Here is a 21462-nt window from a genome sequence, read left to right as displayed (position 1 = left end):
CAGACGATGTTATTAAGACTAATGCATGACATCTGATTTTTATTTTGACAGTGTCTATTTTAGACAGGTCTCCCAGCAGTGGCAACAAGCCAAATATAGAAGCGAGTATCAGCTGGCAATCATCTTTTCCCAACGCTTATCCCTTCCAAGGATGGTAACTTCAGAGATGTTCCAAGCTGCCATGCAACACACCTTCTTAAATTACCTCACTGTTCAAGTTTTAAATCTACAAGGTGATTAGAAATGGTGTTCTATCATCGTAAAAAAACACATGATGTATTGTTTTCCTGTGTCTTTATGAGGAAGTCAATGCTTACATTTTCTTGAGGATGAGGGTATGATATCCAGCACTATCCACCCACTTACCAAGTACACTTTTTTTTTAAAAGATTTATTTATTTGACAGAGAGAGAGAGAGCACAAGCAGGGGAAGCGGCAGGCAGAGGGAGAAGCAGGCTACCTGCTGAAGAAGGAGCCCGATGTGGGATTCAATCCCAGGACCCTGGGATCATGACCTGAGCTGAAGGCAGACGCTTAACTGACTGAGCCACCCAGGCATCCCCACCAAGTACTCTGACGACAAAGTAAACACATCATTTTCTGAGGTAGTCAGGTAATGCTGTTTATAGCAAAAGCCTGATTAAAGCTATTTTGTTTCTGCTCCCCCTTATCAAAGTTCTGTTCTTTTGCCTGTGGTGCCTAACCTCACTTAGCTGAAGCAACCTGGAAGGTTCTTGACTGTTTGGGATTTTAAGACTATGATAAAGCCAGGAAGATTTTCCACAAAGAGGCACTCAAGCTGACTGTACTCAAGTATACTTTAATACAGAATATTAATACATAATAATCAGTAGATATAAGTTCCAGTAGGGCAGGGACCTTATTACCTATCTTGTTCTTCACTGAACCCTTAGTGCTTGGTACATACTGTGTGCTGAATACAATCACTGGCCAACTGAATACTTTAATATAATTTGGGAACTTGGAAAAACTAAAATTATGCTCAAATAATTGCTACAAGTGAATACTGAATATGAATTTTAGGACAAGGAGTCAGAACTACAACAAAGTGGTCCTTTTGCTGCCCTTTAGCAATGATTTGAGAGCAGTATGGCACAGTGTCCGCGGCTCTTCTCTGCCTCTCACTTCTCCCTGAGGCTGGGGGCTCAGGGCTCAGGCTCCAACCTCTGGATTCCTGCAATAGCTTTCTGTTGCAACCAGCCAAAATTTCAGTGTCAACTAAAGCAAGTCAAAATTATTACTGGCAAACAAATCTATGATGTATATTATTAGCAATATTGATAAACACAGTAAGTTATTTCTTTTAAAAAAATATTTTATTTATTTATTTGACAGAGAGAGCGCACAAGCAGGGGGAGTGGCAGGCAGAGGGAGAAGTGGCTCCCTGCTGAGCAAGGAGCCCGATGTAGGACTCATTCCCTGGGATCCTCGGATCATGACCTGAGCCAAAGGCAGATGCTTAACTGACGGAGCCACCCACGTGCCCCAATTATTTCTCTTTTTTTTGAGTATAGCTGACACATATTTATATTAGTTTCAGATGTACAACTTAGTGATTAAAAAAACTTAGTGATTTGACATTATTTCTTAAAAATACTGCTTGCAATTTCATTTTCTACTTTCTTTTGAATATATATGCATGAATTTATTCATTTATTTAAACCCTAGTCCAGGAAATATGTGAGGTGGCTTTATTTTTTTTTTCATCAATTTAAGAGCAGAAAGAGTTTATGCCCCTATTATGCAATGTTATCATTTCCCTCCTTTAAAGAGTAAAGTGAATTAAAAGCCTAGGAGAAGAGTCAACAGCCCTCAACACCCATGCTAACAGGTTATGTAGGTCACGGCATTTGGCCCACTTGTGACAGCTGCCATCAACTCCCGCTTCCCCAACACATGGATCACCTGTGATACCACAACAGAAGTAGTCAGAGCCATCAGCAGTATTTGCTGTAAGAACAAGTTTCTTAATCCAAAAATTGCTATCCAACTTAACAGTCCACTGGAATGCTATTCCTATACACAAGAATGAGGTGTTTGAGTAACAAAAGGTCTCCTATTTAGGGCTATTTCCAATGCTAAAGGTTTCAGAGCTAGAGCTGACAAGCATGGTATGGTATGAAATCTCACCACCAGGTGGACTGGGGCAGAGCAACCCACGACACTGCCCCTGGAGCAGACAGTCTTATACACAAAAGCCCAAAGGGCCTTTCTAACTAGCATCTGAGCATCTTGAGCATTTCTGGAAAGGATTTCTGGGTATAATTGGACTCTATTTATATATGTTATTTCATTTTGAAGCTGAAATGAACATTCATCCAGGTTTGGATTTCACCTTTTGTACCCGAAGTTTAAAGGTATAATCCATTCTCTGGTGAACAATTTTATGGAGACACTATTTTTTATAAAACAAAGGCTCCAATTATTTTCTGAATTCCACTTGAAATGAAAAAATAAGAGAAATTTGGAAGTATAGGAATGAGTTTAAATGGATGAGAAATCTAGTATTTACAGTTTATTATTCTATAACACAGTTTTGCTAAGATGTACTTTTCGGTTTTAATAAGTTGTAAGAACACCAACTAAACTACACACATTAAATAACTGAATTCACCTATTTGTGTCATGAGGTGAACAATTAATTTGCATTTATCAAAATCTGATTAACATACCTTCTCAAACTAAAGACAAAAAAAAGTTCCTGAACATTTAGAAAGTATCTATGGTAGATTGTTAACTGTTCTAATTCATTCTTAAGTGAATTTAACTACTCATGGGGCCACTTAGCTATAAACTACATTTCCCATCTTCCCCTTTGTAGGTAGGTATGGCCATATAATTTGTTTTCTTCCAATGAAATGTGAACAAAAGTGATGTGTTCATCCTCCTTATCCCAGGCTCAATAACTTCTTCCCTTCCTTCCCCCATACCTCTTGCTTTGGGCTAAGACTCAAGTCAAAGTGGTAACTGCTTTGATAATACCTAAGGAAACAGAGGAACAATGAAATAAAAGGAATCCTGATCTCTGAATTACCATGAAGTGTTAGAGAAACTTCCAAAGTGGTTAAGCCATTGTACTTTGGAATCTCCATTAGAGAGACTATTATTTATTTATTAACAAAAATAAAACTCATCACCATAAAGGTAACAACAGAAAGAATACTTAAGTATTTTAAGCAAGAACCAAGATAACCAGCTTGAGCTCTATCAAGTTTTTAGCTAAGTCATTTTAAATTTCACCCTAAACATTAGACAGCTTTCAACCACAGGACAAAGTGAAAATACATGCACAAAGATTAGACAGTATCTTTCACTTTTCAACAGTAGCTTTACTACTAGTAAAGGAAAATTATGACACTTTTTGTTTTTTTTTTTAAAACCACACCTGACAGGGGAATCAGTCTTATTATTAAGGGTTCTTTCTTTTTAAGAAATCTCTTGTGTGTGATACTATACTCAGTGTCATAGAGGTCTTTCCTCTAGAACAGGTTGTAACTCAAAACATTCCTCAAAGACAAACATTAAATCTCCAGCTGAGTAAACAGTACACAGGTACCTAAAAGTGTATTCAAGTATCAGCATGTATCCTTTTATATCAACAAAAACTGAAATGTGAAAAAATAAAAACCAAAACCCACTTCTTTTTGTTTTAAGATGTTGGATTCAGAAGAATTTTAAGATTATAGGAAGATTCCATCCTTCTCCCTATTTTTTTTTTTTGCATATTGTACATTTTCTCTGGATAATCTTGTCCATTTCTATATACTGTTGACTCCTAAATCTATGCCCTCCAGGGACCCAACCTGAGCTCCAGAACCATAAATCCACATAACTCATTCCAGCACCTGTGCTATGGATCCTATATATTTGCCTCTTCAAGACTTGCTCCAAAAATTTTCTGCACCCTTCCAGCTCTTCAGTCAATCTACCCACCACCTTCCCTCCTGGATCTTTCTTATCGTTACTAAGTACGGTAAAGCTCTCTACCTTAAACAAGCAAGCAAACAAAAAAAATCCTAGAACTTACATAGCCCTCTATACCTAATTTTTTCTTTTATTGTTTAACATCTTAAAGGAGTTATATACACTGCCTGCTATTTCATGTTTCTATTCTCACCTCCTGTTCACTCCTTAGTCATACACTGATTGCTTCATTCCAAAGAAACACTTCTTACCAAGATCACTAGTGACCAACTTACTTGTTGCTTCACACACAGGAAGAGCAATGGGGTAAACTCTAGAAGAGATAAAACTTTAATTTTGGTTCAGCTGTGATATAACTAGGGTGATTTACTTGATCTTTCTTCAATGGATCTTCTCAACCACAATATGAGGAAATTCATTTAAATCTTTCTGGTTATAGGGAGGAAGGCTGAGGGGAGTGGTCAAAATAGGTGAAGGGGATCAAGAGATACAAATTTCCAGCTATAAAAATAGATAAGTCATGGGGTTGTAATGTAAGCAGAGGAAATATAGTCAATGATATCATAATAACTTTATATGGTGACAGATGGTAACTAGCCTTATCATGGGCATCATTTTGTAATATATAAAAATATCAAATTACTGTGATGCACATCTGAAACTTAATAGGATATTGTATGTCAATTACATTTCAATTAAAAAAAAAACCCTTCGGGTTATAACTCTCCTTAGAGAGTTACAGGAATTTAGTTGCCATTTTTATTCCTCTCATGACTAGAGACAAGAATGATGTGAGACCAGGGTAGGCTCAGCTTCCGGGAGAAGCCAGTGTTTTGGTGCCTCATCTGATGAGGCTTCAGTATCCTAAATATAAAGATTTGGGTAGTCCCCTTCCAGATCTAAATTCATTAAAATTTCATTCAAATGGCATTTTGAGAATTACAATTTGTATATTTATAATTTACATACATAATATACAATACAATTTGTATATTTACAATATATAATTTGTATATTTATAATCACGTATGTTCTCAAGTGGCTTTCAGAGTCTTTGAAGAAAGAAACTGTGTGACAGTGAGGGAGAGCTATGTTCCCGGTGGGTTGCTGAGGTAGAGAGGGCTGAGGCCCAGCCCCTCCCTCACACAGACTTTATTTTTATGGATTCTTTGCAAATGAAATCCCAGAAGAACTATCAGGAATGCAAACATGGGCCCACAAGGCAGACTCAAGGGTAAATGATCCAGGTTGCCTGTGACAAATAGGTAAAATTTCCTGCTAATTTCCGTTTCATACTGCCTCACATCAAAACTTAGAGTACATGACCAGAAATCAGTAGGCTTATCAACCTGATTGGTAACCAGGTTTACTCAGCACCCAACCCATAGAATCCTTTTATTTTTTTTCCCCCAAGCCATAGAATTCTTATAGACGGGCTTCTCTGTTTTGATTTAATAAATTCAGTTAAACACTTGCCTTCTATTCAAACCCAGATTAAATTTATAAGCACTAGTGTAAGAACCTGAATGTGGTTGGATTTAAAAAGCAGAGTCTAGTAGTCAAAGTGTAGCTCCAAAGATACTGAGTGGACCTACCAAGAAGATTGCCCGTGTGTACCCCATCCTCTGTAGCACATGCAAATCCAGCCACTGCATGCAAATACCGCACTTGGGTATAAAAACAATGACACATTTCAATCAACACTCACCCTCTAGATTCTCCAGAAAGGAGCTGGACATGAGAGCTCACTGTGGTTAGGCCATTTCTCTGCTGAACCTGATGGCTGGTGTTCCAAGTCAGACATAAACTGGTCTGTGTCAAAGAAGACAACATCACTACTGAATGGAACAAACCAGAGAGTAACTTAATCTACTACATGCCCAGCCTGTTTTTTCTATAATCAAGAGGAATTTAACCATCCTTTATCTGTCAGTCACTACATAAAATGGCTCCCCACATTTTATTAAATAATAAGAATACTGGAGTCCAGAGAGTTTAGGTAATGGTTAATTTATTTCCTAAAATTAAAAGGGCAATAATTTTAAAAGTCACAATGATGGTTTCAGCAATTTTATTTACTTATATTTTAAAAATAAACTCTACCCCCAATGTGGGGCTTGAACTCATGACCCCGAGATCAAGAGTCACATGCTCTACCAACTGAGCCAGCCAGGCTTCCTGGTGTCAGCAATTTTATGTGACAGATTTAGTTTTAAACAGAATAGTTTTTATTCGATTGGATCTATCAGTAGTTCCCCAAAACTTGTCTATGGCTATATCAAAATTATCTGGGCACTTTTAAAAATAGAAACTCCTGGGTTTTACTTCAAACCACAGAATCAAAATGGCCTAAAGGGTAGGAGCCCAGAAAACTATATGCACAGATAAATTTGAGGGTCATGGAGGAATATTTTTTAAATCAAAGCCCACAATTATTAGCAGGTTATGACATCAATTCAGCAAGTTGAGAACAGCATCTTTTTAAAAAGAAACAGAACAACATAAGATAGCAGGCCGCATTTTCTTTAATAAAGGTTAAGAATTGGCCTCTGAGACCTTCATGTTAGTTGTATACATATTTTTGTTATGTACTAGGTCATGCTATAAAACTTATTGTAAAAAGCTTTCAAAAATGTTTGAAAGTCACTATATTCAAGAGTCACCATTGGTCAGTTTTGTGATAATGCTGACACACTCAGACACCTAGTTAGAGAGCCCAAACAACGATGCAGAGCCTCCTCCCTTGGCCTATAAGGAATTATTTTTGGCCGTTGCTTATTCAATCTCAAACAAAAGGACCTAACCTTTTAGATTCTAGAAGAATGCTTGTTTTATCCAAGCAGAGAAGAATCTGTATATAGTCTCTGTGAACAATAATTAATGCCCTTGTCTTAGGCTGATAAAGGAGGTAAAACAAAGGAGGAGCCAATCTGTGCAAAACGCAGCCTCAATTAAGGGGTCAAAACAAAATAAAACACAAAAGCCAGAAATCCTTTGTGCTCACAGGCAAAATTTTTCTGCCTTAAGCTTCTTTATTTCTAAATTCGAGATCACTCACCAAGTTCTCAAAGAGGATTTAAGGATTACAGTGTATGTGAAGTATTTTAGAGACTGAATATACATAGTCAAGTCTCTTTTCTGAGGATGCCCAATCTCCATAACAGAATCCTTCAAACCAGACATGAGGGTATAGACCATGTGATTCTAGATACATCAGCACATAAATAAGAAGCAAGCAAGCCCAGGAACAAAGCTAAGAGGCCAGCAGACCCTAGTCACTTTTATGAGTTGATTTATGCAATGGTAATTTCATATTGTGCTTATGGAAATGTGCAGTCCTCAAGACATCTTTCTAGCTCCTTGAAACACTGTTGACGGCTTCAAAAAATACCTGATTCATTTATTCCTATCACAAAAATTGTGACAAAACACTTGAAGAATTAACACCAATCCTTTCTTTCTTCCTTTAAGATTTATTTATTTGAGAGAGAGAGAGTGTGTGTATGTGTGAAGTGGAGGAGGGGCACAGGGAGAGAGAGAATTTGAAGCTGACTCCCGTAGGAGCCCCATGCAGGGCCTATGACAACCCTGAGATCCAGACCTGAGTTGAGATCAGGAGTCAGAAGCTTAATGGACTGAGCCACCTAAGCGCCCCAATACCAATCTTTTCCTGAACTCTTCCAGAAAGATTAAAGAGGAGGGAATATTTCTTAACTCATTCTAAGGCCAGCATTACTGATACCAAAGCCAGACAAAAACACTGTAAGAAAAGAAAACTACACAACATCCCCTGTGAATACAGATGCAAAAATCCTCAACAAATACTAGCAAACTGAATTCTGCAGTATACTAAAAGTACTATGTATCATGGTCAAGGGAGATTTATTCCCAGAATGCAAAGATGGCTCAGCATATGAAAAGCAATGAATGTAATTTACTACACATTAGAATGAAGAATAAAACACTACCCAATTATCTCAATTGATGCAGAAGAAGCCATGTGACAAAATTCAATTCACTTTCATAAACACCCGTTAAACTAGGAATAGAAGGAAATTTCCTTAACATGATAAAGGCCATTTATGAAAAACCCACGTCATACTCAATGGTGAAATACTGAAAGCTTTCCCTCTAAGATCAAGAACATGACAAGGATGTCCACTCTTGCCACTTCAATTCAACATGGTTCTGGAATTTCTAGCTAGAGCAATTAGGCTAAAGAGATAAAAGGCATCCAAATTGTAAAAGAAGAGGTAAAATTATCTCTGTTCATAAATGATCTTATACATAGAAAGCTTGAAAGAACTGACACACAAAAAATGTTAGCCCTCATAAATTAAGTCAGCAGTTGTAAGATTAACACACAGGGGCGCCGAGGTGGCTGGGCTGGTTGAGCATCTTACTCTTGGTTTCTGCTCAGGTTGTAATCTCAGGGTCATGGGATGGTGCTCAGTGTGGAGGATGCTTGTCCCTCTCTCTCTGTTCCTCCCCCCCAGCTCGTGCTCTCTCTCTCTTTCAAACAAAATCTTTTAAAAAAAGAATCAACACACAGAATTCAGTTATGTTCTTTTTTTAAAAAAGGATTTATTTATTTATTTGAGAGAGAGAATAAGGAGGAGGGGCAGAGGGAGAGAGAGTCCCACGCAGACTCTGTGCTGAGCATGGAACCTGACAGGGGGCTCGATCCCACAACCCTGAGATCACCAACTGAGCTGAAACCAAGAGTCTGACGCCTAACTGAATGCACCACCCAGGTGCCCCAGTTGTATTCTAAATACTTTCAATGAACAACCCAAGAAGGAACTTTAAAAATCAACACGATTAACAATATCATCAAGAAGAATAAAATATTTAGGAATTAGCCAATGAAGCATAAGATTTGTACACTAAAAACTAAACACTGTAGAAAGAAATTAAGGTTTCTAAACAAACGGAAACATCCCATGTTCCTGGATTGGGAGACTTAATATTATTAAGATGATAATACTATCCAAAGCAATGGAAAGGTTCAAGGCAGTTCCTAACAAAATCCCAACAGCATTTTTACTGAAATAGAAAAAACAATCCTGAAATTCATATGGAATCTCAAAGAACCATGAAGAGCCAAAACAGTTTTGAAAGCAAAAACAAAGATAGAAGAGTCACATTAACCAATTTCAAAACTTAGTACAAAGCTATGGAACCAAAACAGTGTGATACTGGCACACAGACCAAAGGAACAGAACAGAGAGCCCAGAAACAAACCCTCACAATATATGGTCAATTCACTTTCAAACAAGGGTTCTAAGACCATTAAATGGGGAAAAGGGAGTCTTTTTAATAAACAGTACAGGGAACACTGGATATTCACATGCAAAAGAATGGAAGCTGGACTCCAACTTCACACCTTATACAAAGTTAACTCAAAATGGATCAGACTACTAATGATGTACTGTATGGTGACTAACATAATAAAAAAATTGATCAGACTTAAACAAAAGAGCTAAAAATGTTTTTAAAAGATTTTATTTATTTTTTTGATAGAGAGTGAGCAAGCACAAGTAGGCAGAGAGGCAGGCTGAGGGAGAGGAGAAGCAGGCTTCCTGCTGAGCAGAGAGCCCGATGTGGGACTCGATCCCAGAACCCTGGGATCATGACCTGAGCCAAAAGCAGACGCTTAACCAACTGAGCCACCCAGGCACATCCAAAAGAGCTAAAATAATAAAACTCTTTTTAAAAAATTTTTATTTATTTGTCACAGAAAGAGAGCAAGAGAGAGAGAGCACAAGCAAGGAGAGGGGTTAGAGGGAGAAGCAGGCTCCCCGCGAAGCAAGGAGCCTGATGTGGGACTTGATCCCAGGACCCTGGGATCATGACCTAAGCCGAAGGCAGACACTTAACTGATTGAGCCACCCAGAGTCCCTGTAACTCTTAGAAGAAGAAAACACAGGGCAAATCTTCATGACCTTGGATTAGGTGATGATTTAAATGTAACACTAAAAGCACAAGTAATAAAGGAAAACATAAATAAAATTAAAAACATCAAAGGACACTATCAAGAGAGTGAAGAGAGCACAAAGAATGGGAGAAATATTTATATCTGATAAGAGATTAATTTCCAAAGTATATAAAAGAACTACAACTCAACAAAAACAATGAAAAAATGGCTGAAGATTTGACTAGACATTTTTCAAAAGAAATAGAAATGATCAATAAGCTCATGAAAAGGCACCCAACGTCATTAGTTATTAGGGAAATGTAAATCAAAGCCACAATGAGATACCACCTCATATCCATTCTGTATGGCTATTATTATTTTAAAATGGAAAATAACAAGTGTTTAAAATGGAGAATAATAAGGAAGTAGAGAAATTAGAACCCTCATGCACTGGGTTTTTTATTTTTTAAGATTTTATTTACAGGGGCACCTGGGTGGTTGAGCATCTGACTCTCTTGGTTTCACCTCAGGTCACGATCTCACAGGTTATGGGACTGAGCCCAACGTTGGGCTCCTCAATCAGTGGGGAGTCTGCTTGAAAGATTCTCCCCCTCTACCCCCTCTCCCCCTGCTCACACACACACTCTCTCTCTAAATAAATAAATAAAATCTTTTTATTTATTTATTTAACAGAGAGAGAGAGGGAGGGAGCACAAGCAGGGGGTAGTGGCAGAGGCAGAGGGAGCAGCAGACTCCCCGCTGAGCAGGGAGCCCAGGGAGCCCAATGTGGGGCTCGATCCCAGGACCCTGGGATCATGACCTGAGCCAAAGGCAGATGCTTCACCGACTGAGCCACCCAGGGGCCCCTGTCATGGCTTTAAGTAGCACTTGCATGCCAACAACTCTCAAATTTATATCTTCAGTCTGTAACTCACCTTCAAACTCTAGACTCATTCATCCAAATGACAACTTGATATCTCCACTTAAATGCTCAACAACTGTCTTAAATGCAACACATCCGAAACTGAACACCTCAACTTTCTCCAAAACCTACTCCACCCACAGCCTTCCCCATCTTAGCTGATGGCAACTCCATCTTTCAAGTTTCTCAGGAAAGAAACCAAAAAAACATTGGTGCCAATTTTAACTTCTTTCTCTCACACCTTACATGGAATCTGTCAGTTAATGCCATTGGCTCTACCTTTAAAATACTCCAAAATCAGGGGCGCCTGGGTGGCACAGCGGTTAAGCGTCTGCCTTCGGCTCAGGGCGTGATCCCGGCGATCTGGGATCGAGACCCACATCAGGCTCTTCTGCTATGAGCCTGCTTCTTCCTCTCCCACTCCCCCTGCTTGTGTTCCCTCTCTCGCTGGCTGTCTCTATCTCTGTCAAATAAATAAATAAAATCTTTAAAAAAAAAATAAATAAATAAAAATAAAATACTCCAAAATCAGACCATTTCAAAGCTCCTATACTGCTACCACCTAGTCTAAATCATTTCTGGCCTGGATTACTACAATAGCATCCTACCTGGTCTCCCTGTTTCTGCCCTTGCTTCCCTACAGTCCTTTTTCTAACTAGGAGCCAGAGCAGCCCAGCTAAAACCTGAACCAGATCATGAGTCATCTGATCAAAACCTTACAAGGGCTATAGGACTCTACACAGAAGTTCTTGAAGTATGATCAGGGACATGAGGATTTTTTCCAGACAACTTTTAAGGGTGTCTGCAATTGTCAACAATAATCCTAAAATGTTTTTTTGCCTTTGTCACTATCATTTTCTCATGAATCTACAGTGCAGTTTTCCAGTGGAGCTATGTGGTATGTGATGACTTCATTGCTGTAATGGAATGTGTGCCTGTGTATTCCTGTTTTTAAAAGCTCTCAGTTTTAGCTTTAATACAATAAATACTGATAGATATAAGCCACATAAATAAAAGTTCTTGGTAATCCCCAGTAACTCTTCAGTTTATAAAGGAGTCTTGAAACCAAAAGGTTTGAGAACTGTTGCCCTACATGTCATGGTTCCCTGTGGCCTCCTTGACTCCATCCCGTACTACCTTCCCCCTAAATCCCTCTTGTTCCAGCCACACTGGCCTCACTGCTGTTCCTCTTTAATAAAACCAAGCATGCTTCCACTTTAGGGTCTTTACTCTGGCTGTCACTTTTTCCTGGAATACTCTTCCCACAGGTATTCACACTGGTAATTTCCTCATCTTCAAGTTTTTCATCAAATGTTTCCTCATCAGTAAGGCTTACTTTTAGATTGCTCTGATTGCTCTACTCAAAACTGCAATTTGCTCCCCACTTTACCCTTCACAACACTCCAAATATTCTTTACCTTCCTTGTTCTTTTTCCGTTTTCATAGCACTCCCAACATATTTTATAATTTACTTAATTATTCTGTCTATTGTGTTTTGACTGTCTCTTCCCACTAGAATGCAAGCTCTGTGATGGTAAAGATCTGTTTTATTCACTGAGGGCCTTTAATAACAGTACTTAGTATATAATAGGCATTTGATAAGTGCTGTTTGAATAAACAAATGAATACAGTTTAATTCATAATGTGGGCAAACAACAGTTAAGTTAATGTAATCAACTTATAAACTTTATGTATGCAACAATTCGTATTATATAAATCGGTGTTACACTGTAAAAATCACTGATCCCATTATAAAGAAGCTGCCAACAAGATTATGTGTTGTTTCACTCACACTACTAAAATTCTAATGGAAGATAAACGATTTAAAAAAAAATTTCCCATTGTGAGAAAGTCCAGAGAGAGATCTAAATATACAGGGAAGTTAAGTATAAGATAAACTTGGCATTTTAAATCAAATGGAACACAATTATTTAATAAATAATATTTGCACAATGGGGTAGCCACCTGAAAAAAGTAATAGTGGATCAATTCCTCATACATTCCACCAAAATAAATTCCTGATCAATTAAAGATTTAAAAAATCATAGAAGCTATGGGAGACAAAACAAATGATTCAGAGGGGCGCCTGGGTGGCTCAGTCATTGGGCGTCTGCCTTTGGCTTGGGGCGTGATCCCGGGGTCTTGGGATCAAGCCCCGCATCAGGCTCCTCTGCTGGGAGCCTGCTTCTTCCTCTCCCACTCCCCCTGCTTGTGTTCCTTCTCTCACTGGCTGTCTCTCTGTCAAATAAATGAATAAAATCTTAAAAAACAAACAAACAAACGATTCAGAAGTTATATAAATGTAGGGGAACCAGGACAGCTCAGTCGGTTAGGCGTCCAACTCTTGGGTTTCAGCTCAGGTCGTGATCTTAGGATGGGACTGACCATGCTGGACTCTGTGCTCAGTGGGGAGTCTGCCTGGGATTCCCTCCCACTCCCTCTGCCCCTCCCTGCCCTGCTCACGTGCGTGCTGTCTCTCTCTAAAATAAATTAATAAATCTTAAAAAAATAAGTTACAGGGGCGCCTGGGTGGCTCAGTCGTTAAGCATCTGCCTTCAGCTCAGGTCATGATCCCAGTGTCCTGGGATTGAGCCCCACATCGGGCTCCCTGCTCAGCGGGAAGCCTGCTTCTCCCTCTCCCACTCCCCGTGCCTGTGTTCCCTCTCTCACTGCCTCCTTATCAAATAAATAAATAAAATCTTAAAAAAAAAAAGTTACATAAATGTAAAAAAAATTCTTCATGGAAAGAATTCATGTTACATTGGGGGGAATTTTGTTAACTCAGCTCAATGAGCTAAGGAACTTAACACATAAAGGGTTTCTATATTCTATAAATCAGTAAGAAAAGGATCAATAATCTAATAGAAAAGTAAGTAAATACCAACAGAGATGATAGATTTATGACAAAGATCTTCTCTTAAGCACATAAAAAGGTACACAACCAGGGCGCCTGGGTGGCACAGCGGTTAAGCGTCTGCCTTCGGCTCAGGGCGTGATCCCGGCGTTATGGGATCGAGCCCCACATCAGGCTCCTCCGCTATGAGCCTGCTTCTTCCTCTCCCACTCCCCCTGCTTGTGTTCCCTCTCTCGCTGGCTGTCTCTCTCTCTGTCGAATTAATAAATAAATAAAATCTTTAAAAAAAAAAAAAAGGTACACAACCTTATTCCTAAGTGAAATGTAAACTAAAATTATACTGAGAAGCTATTTTCCACTTATCCCACTGGCAAATAAGATGTCTGACAGCAGAATGTGTTGGTGAAGGTATGAGAGAAATAGATATGCTCTCACAATGACAGTGGCAGTGTAAATTGGTACAATCTTTATGAAAGATATCTGACAATCTTTCCCAAAACAGTGGTCCAGCAATCTCACTTCCAGGCATTTATCATATATACATACATACATACATGGGTGTCTATAAAAAGATAGGAAATGACACTTGTAAAAAATTATTTATTGCACTTATTAAATAGCTATATTATAGAATATTTTATGGAATATTTTATTAAAAATATCTTCTAATTAAGTTTTTATGTTACAGTTCTGAAAAAGACTGGAAGTACTTGTAAAAGACTGAATATATGGGAAAAGCAAACTGCTTAACAGTGTGTGTGTGTGTGTGTGTGTGTATATATATATATATATACACACACATATATATATATGGAAAAATAAGGAAAAAATAAGGAAAAATGTACACAATTGCTTATAAATGCATAAAATACCCTTGACATGACAGCCAAGAACCTGGTAATTCCACCTGTCTGTACGGAGGTCAATTACGTACCTATGAGAAAGAATTTTCACTAGGTACTGTGTTGTATACCTTTAGCATTTTTAACATATGAATGTATGACTTTTCCAAAAACCAGTGTTTATCTTTAGAAATACAAATACAATCAAATTTTAAAATACCCATTCTACACAAAACCATTTACAGATGCTTTTAAATACACAATATGATAAGGGACTTAATTTGTTCCAATTCTTGTATATGTAAAGCTAGAATGTCTGTACCCATCACTCTCAACCATACCCTATCTTTCACCAGAACTAAAGAGTTTGATACTTTTCCTCCTGCCCAGATAGACAGGCTAATGGTACGTAATGTCAAAAAAGTCAGACATCTTCAAACAGAAAAGAATTGAGTATATTCAATCTACGTTTTATCAAAAGCTAAGATCCATGGCTAGAGGCAACCTTGTCACACAAAGCCAGACAATTACCAATTACCATCAAACCATAAAAGCTGAACTGGTGAGATGAAAATTATTTATCTCTCACTTAAAATTTGTCTTTGTAAACAATCTATCTCCACTCAAAAACAAAATACAAATTTTTAAAATCGAATACATCTTTAGACACTGGCTTTGTACCTTACGCATGGCAGACACAAAAAAGTTACTATGTTTATTGTGTTTACAGAGGTGAGATTATATAAAGTAATCAGTTATAGCTATTTCAGAAACCACTAAACATGAGACAATCTAAATTTCAGGCCGACTTGGATTCAAATGCCAGTCCCAGTGTTTGTGGCCATATAACACTGGCAAAGTAGTTAAGCTTTCTGAGCCACATCTCTAAAAAATAAAGTAATAATTCACTTTCCCCAGACTGTTGGGAAGAACTAATAAGCTACTGCTAGACTAGCAAAATGGTTAGCACAGAGCTCAAAAAATGTTTATTATCAAGAATAGTAACCATAATTCATTAATTATTTTTAACTATACTTCTTAAAGTGAACTTCTTTTGAAGACTTTTGGTATGCTGTGATATATATGCCAGTTATTTAGTGGTAACCTCCCTTGGGTTTTTCTTGGTTTATGTGTAAATTTCAGTGTCAAGTTGATTCAAAGAAAAATTTTTATTCAAATGGAGTATGATTAATTTGTGTCTGCAGAGATACATAGACACACCTGATGTAAGAAGTAAAAGATTCTCTCAAATGCTTACAGTTGCTTCACTGGGTCTGAAAATTAAACTTTCTTATCAGATACCCAAGAGTCGCTATGTCTAAGGTCCTGAATCCCTATCACGGTCTGTTCTGCATGAGCCACTATCCAAAGCCTACACGGCATTATTTATGGGAATTTTCCTGTCTCTGGAGTTATTCTCATAAATATGTTTCATGCTGGACATTACATGTATGCCTCCCAGAAGAGGATTCATGAGCTACCCAAATTCCCAGTTAAAGGAAAAAGTTCAATACTATCTGCCTCCCTCCACTTCATTGCCCCAAAGTCATTAAATACCTCATTTGTGACCCACTCTCACCACAGACTATACATGGCTTTATTTTGTTTTATTTAAGTATAATAAACACCAGTGAAACTAATATCCAACCGGTAGCATAAAACACTGACAATAATATTTACCTCTGCTCCTCCACACCAGCCTCCTACTTTCCCCATCCTGCATCTTTTATCATTCCCTTGCTACTTGAAAGTAGGCACTTCGGCTTGTTACTTATATGCAGAACTGCAGCGTCTGAGGTCATGTCTAGAGTCCCTGTTTACAGTCGAATTAGTCATTGCCCTACATTTAGGATCAGCATGGTGCTGCACAGAGCCTGCAAGTGGCAGTGTCAGGTTTCACCGCAGCAGCAGGTCAGGCTATATTTAACATGTACCGTCTTCTCTGCTGAAAGGCTGCAGCTGCAGCTCTGTTAGTCTGTGAACAAAAGAGGACAAGTGGGAATTGAGGGATTCTAATGGAAAGCTGTAACTGGATTCAGCTCAGTCACAAATTAAATGGGCCTGTATTTAAAGGTCAAATGCAGACTAGTTTAACAATACTATAATCCTAATTAAAATGCTTAAAACACAGCTGTGACAATTTCTATATTTCTGTACTGTTTGAATGTGTATTGTTTGGTCCAAAGACTGGGACATACACACTATAATGCACAGGAATGTTAAGGAAAAATTACAGCCCTAGGAATACAAATTGTAACACAAGTAAAAGCTCATTGATAATTTTATAGATGTAGAGAGCACACTTTTCAAGCAGGGACAGTGGTGCATCTAGGTAGCAAAGAAAAAAAGAAGTAGCAAAAGAATTTTGAACAGTGCCCTAATTGGATGAATAAGTAATATTACAGCCTTCCCAGAGGACTTCCTTTTTTTTTTTTTTTTTTTTAACAGAGAGAGAGAGAGAGCAAGAGACCATGAGCACAAGAGGGGCAGAGGGGCAGAGGGAGAAGCAGGCTCCCTGCTGAGCAGGGAGCCGCATGCGGGGCTCAATCCCAGGACCCTGAGCCAAAGGCAGACCCTTAACCGACTGAGCCACCCAGGTGCCCCCCAAGAGGACTTCTTGAAAGAAAACATCACTTGATAAAAATCAGTATTCTGCCGTTGTTATTTCCCTAAAGAATACGCCTTGGGGAGAGGCCACACAATGTTGAAATAGACTATTCAGAGCTTGGAAGGTTAATATGAGGGGCTAAAATCACCTCAATGAAACTGAACAAGGATAATTATAAAGTTTAGTGTTGGGTTCCAAAAACAACATACGCAAAAACCCAAGGGGTAGGGAGTGGGGAGAGAAAGGATGTGATTTAGCAGTACTTATGGCTCACTAAATCAACAATAAGAGGGAGCTAAGAAAATCCCCTGACCTCAGACTATACTGATAAAATAAAGCTTTCTGAACAAGGAAGGTAACAGTTCTAATCCACTCCAAGCTGGCTATAGTGTGCTCCCTTCTATATACTACACTACAAAAAGGAACTAAAACACCAGGGTCAAGAAGAGGGTGGTGAGGGTGAGGGACAGGTGAAGTTGCTGGAGTGTTTTTAGACTGGGAAAGAGATCAAGATTTCACAAATGTGAAGGGCTATTACAAGAAGGATTAGATTTGTTCTGCGTGAGTCCAGAGGCATCAGAGCCGACGTAAAATACGGGCAGCTAGAACTCAAAAGGCCCTGAGATGTTCCAAAGAAGGTGAAGAGGAAGACACACAGGCATATATTATTAAGGATACCAGAGTATGAATTCCAGTGTGAAAGAGGAGGATGGACTAGAGAGCCTTTAAAACTCCTTTATACTGAAAATCTGGGATGCCTGGGTGGCTCAGTCAGTTAAGCGCCTGCTTTCGGCTCGGGTCCTGGGATGGAGTCCCACATCCCTGCTCAGCAAGGAGCCTGCTTCTCCCCTCGCTTGTGCTCTCTCTCTCTGACAAATAAATAAATAAAATTGTAAAAAATAAAAAAGCAAACTTCTTTATACTGAGGTTTTGTTTTTTTGTTTTGTTTTGTTTTTTGTTTTTTGAGAGAGAGTGACAGCAGGGGAGGAGGGGAAGAAGGGAAGCAGACTCCCCACTGAGTGAGAAGCCCAACATGGGGTTTGACCCCACGACCCTGAGATCAGGACTTGAGCTGAAATCAACAGTCAGGCACTTAACCGACCGAGCCACCCAGGCACCCCTGGGAATCTATAATCTTAAGATTGCCCCGGCCCCTCTCACAAACTGAGGCTCTACAGAGAAAATGGAAGTTTCTTTCAATATTCTGACTGCTCTACATCTACAGTCTCATTCACAGACCAAGGAGAAACATGATTACAGATACTGGAAAAGTACCTAAAGTACTGAATTAGGAGCCAGGAGACTTGGGTTTTAGTCTTTATATGCTATTAAGTGTGTGTCACCCTGGACCAAAACCGTAGGCTCTGTAAACCTCAGATCCTTCATCTATAAGACGAGGGAGTTGTATCAGAGGTATTTCTAGGTCTGTAAGTTTTCAATTTATGAGCTGAGGTACACTGATATCTTCTCTATTAAATGTCACTGAATTTATAATAAAAAATTAAGATGTTAGTATCCACATTTCTAAAAATAACAGTAAGTAATAACTGAATAACTACATCTATTTAAAAACTGCAAAATAGGGGCGCCTGGGTGGCATAGCGGTTAAGCGTCTGCCTTCGGCTCAGGGCGTGATCCCGGCATTATGGGATAGAGCCCCACATCAGCCTCCTCCGCTATGAGCATGCTTCTTCCTCTCCCACTCCCTCTGCTTGTGTTCCCTCTCTCACTGGCTATCTCTGTCAAATAAATAAATAAAATCTTTTTAAAAAATTGCAAAATAAAAAGGATATTTTATCTTTAATCTTTAAAAATCTTTAATGTGATTTTAATTTATTTTTATTTTTAAATTTACTTTTATTTTATTATTATTATTCTTTTAAGAGGGCAGAGAGAGAGATAAAATTCGAGTGCAGGATGGGGAGAGGGAGAGAGAGAGAGAACCTTAAGCAGGCTCTATACCCAGTATAGCGCCCGACACAGGCTTGATCTCATGACGCTGAGATTATTACCTAAACTGAAATCAAGAGTTGGACATGTAACTGACTGAGCCACTCAGGCACTCTAAAACAGGAATATGATTAGCAAACGTTCTTAGGATTAGGTGGTAAGTATATTTAACTAGTGTAACACAAATTTTAAAAAAATTGTGTCCTCTAGTTGTGGAGTAGAAATTACTTTGTACTTAATATTTAACACAATATAGAAAAGTTAATATAAAACCTGAGCTTAAGCTAACTGCAAAGTTCCCCTTAAGTGCTTCTAATCCTTTTGGCATGTTCTATGGCTTCTTTTTATTTATTTTTATTTTTAAAGATTTTACTTATTTATTTGAGAGAGCGAGCATGAGGGGTGGGGAGGAGTAGAATAAGAGGGAGAAGCAGACTCCCTGCTGAGCAGGGAGCCCAACATGGGGCTGGATTCCAGGACTCTGAGATCATAACCTGAGCTGAAGGCAGACACTTAACCAACTGAGCCACCCAGGCACCCCTATGGCTTCCTTTTAAAGCTAACCAGAAAGGGGACATTCAAGTACTATGGAGTTCCAGGCCTATGAGAGACATTATTGTTTCTTAATGAATTTATATTAAAACTTTGCAAAACTGTAGGAATAAGTACCTAGAATTTTACCTTCAAAGGCAAATCATGACCTGAGCTGAAGGCAGCCACTTAAATGAGCCATGCAGGTGCCCCTATTTTTATTACTTTTTAAAGATTTTATGTATTTATTTGTCGGAGATCGAGAGAAACAGAACAAGCGGGGGAGAGGCAGGCTGAGGGAGAAGCAGGCTCCCCGCTGAGCAAGGAGCCTGATGCGGGACTCAATCCCAGGACCCTCTGAAAGTGATTAATATCAGAGCCCTCAAGGTACTCGCAATACAAATGTGACAGATCAGATACAGTTCTAAACACGTGTTTATCCAATGAAATTCTTTTTTTTTTTTTTTTGGATTTTATTTATGTGACAGAGAGACAGACAGCGAGAGAGGGAACACAAGCAGGGGGAGTGGGAGAGGAAGAAGGAGGCTCCCAGCGGAGGAGCCCGATGCGGGACTCGATCACGGAATGCCAGGATCACGCCCTGAGCCGCAGGCAGACGCTTAATGACTGCACTACCCAGGCGCCCCTATGCAATTAAGTTCTGCACACATGTTCCTTTAGGAATTGAAAAAAAATCCTTGAGAGATGCCCTTTAGCCCAGAGTTCTAACAACTATGGCCTGCTCTTACTGGGAGGCAACTACAATGCTGCAAGAAAAAAGACTAGACTGAAAAGATGTTATTCCAGTCTCAGCCCTGCTACCTACCAGTTGTGTGACCTTCAGAGCATCCAATTCTCTGCATGATCACTATCTCAGAGATAGAGAATTAATATGGATTAAAAGAAATAACGAATAGGAAAATACTATGCAAATTGTGGGTGTTGCTTCACTTTACACATACACAGTTGAATCTTGAATAACACGGGTTTTGGGGTACCTGGTTGGCTCAGTTGGTTAAACATCTGATTTGGGGTTTTGGTCTAGGTCATGATCCCATGGGTCATGGGATCGAGCACTGTGTCAGGCTCCACACTCAGGGGGAGTCGGCCTGAAAGATTCTTTCCCTCTGCCTCAGGCACACACACTCTTTCTCACATAAGTAAATCTTAAAACAACAACAACAACGTGGGTTTCAATCACAAGAATCCACTTATATGTGGATTTTTTAGAGCACAGTACTGTAAATTATTTTCTCTTCTTTATGATTTTATTTTTGTTATTTTTTAAAAGATTTCATTTATTTATTTGAAAGAGAGAGCAAGAGAGAGAACAAGCGGGAAGAGGCAGAGGGAGAGGGAAAAACAGGCTCCCTGATGAGCAGAGAGCCCGATGTGGGGTGAGCCAAAGGGAGCCACTTAACTGAGACATGCAGGCACCCCTATTTTTATTATTTTTTAAAGATTTTAGGTATTTATTTGTCAGAGATCGAGAAAGAGAGAGGGAGGAAGAGAACAAGCAGGGGGAGTAGCAGGCAGCGGGAGAAGCAGGCTCCCCACTGAGCAAGGAGCTCAATGTGGGACTCAATTCCCGGACCCTGGGATCATGACCTGAGCCAAAGGCAGACGCTTAACGACTGAGCCACCCAGGCGCCCCATAAATGGATTTGTTGACTGAGTGAGGGTGGGTGCCCCTAACCCCCAAGGTGTTCAAGGGCCAACAGTATCTACACACAAATGACTTGGCACATCTCCTATGGCTTCAAAAGCCATCTTTTACTATGCCATTTGCCCTCCAGCCACTGATAATCATGCTTTCCCAGACACAGCTCTGTTTCTGCTTATGTTGTCTGATTTGCCCTCTGATATTCATTTACTGAAAACACATACTCACCC

General features: G+C 39.1%; 1 protein-coding gene across 4 annotated transcripts in view; it reads right to left on the bottom strand.

Annotated features, from left to right (window-relative positions):
- Positions 1–21462, bottom strand: part of NFATC3 (nuclear factor of activated T cells 3) — a 120604-nt gene that overhangs the window by 2234 nt on the left and 96908 nt on the right. Inside the window, exon 10 of one of the 4 annotated variants that reach the window (XM_045815003.2) lies at positions 5654–5757. The exons of 2 other annotated variants lie outside the window; for them this stretch is intronic. In XM_045815003.2, the coding sequence (XP_045670959.2) occupies positions 5657–5757 (101 nt within the window). In that variant the 3' untranslated portion in view covers positions 5654–5656. Of the gene's footprint in view, positions 1–5653; positions 5758–16160; positions 16456–21462 lie in introns of all 4 variants that reach the window. One more of the 4 variants, XM_087870518.1, reaches the window with a different exon arrangement.

The sequence above is a fragment of the Ursus americanus genome, chromosome 21, assembly GCF_024610735.1.
Source record: "Ursus americanus isolate L20-20 chromosome 21, mUrsAme1.1.p, whole genome shotgun sequence".
In the NCBI taxonomy this organism is placed as follows: Eukaryota; Metazoa; Chordata; class Mammalia; order Carnivora; family Ursidae; genus Ursus; species Ursus americanus.
Note: the sequence above shows the minus strand (reverse complement) of the source record. Positions and strands in the feature narration are given on the sequence as shown.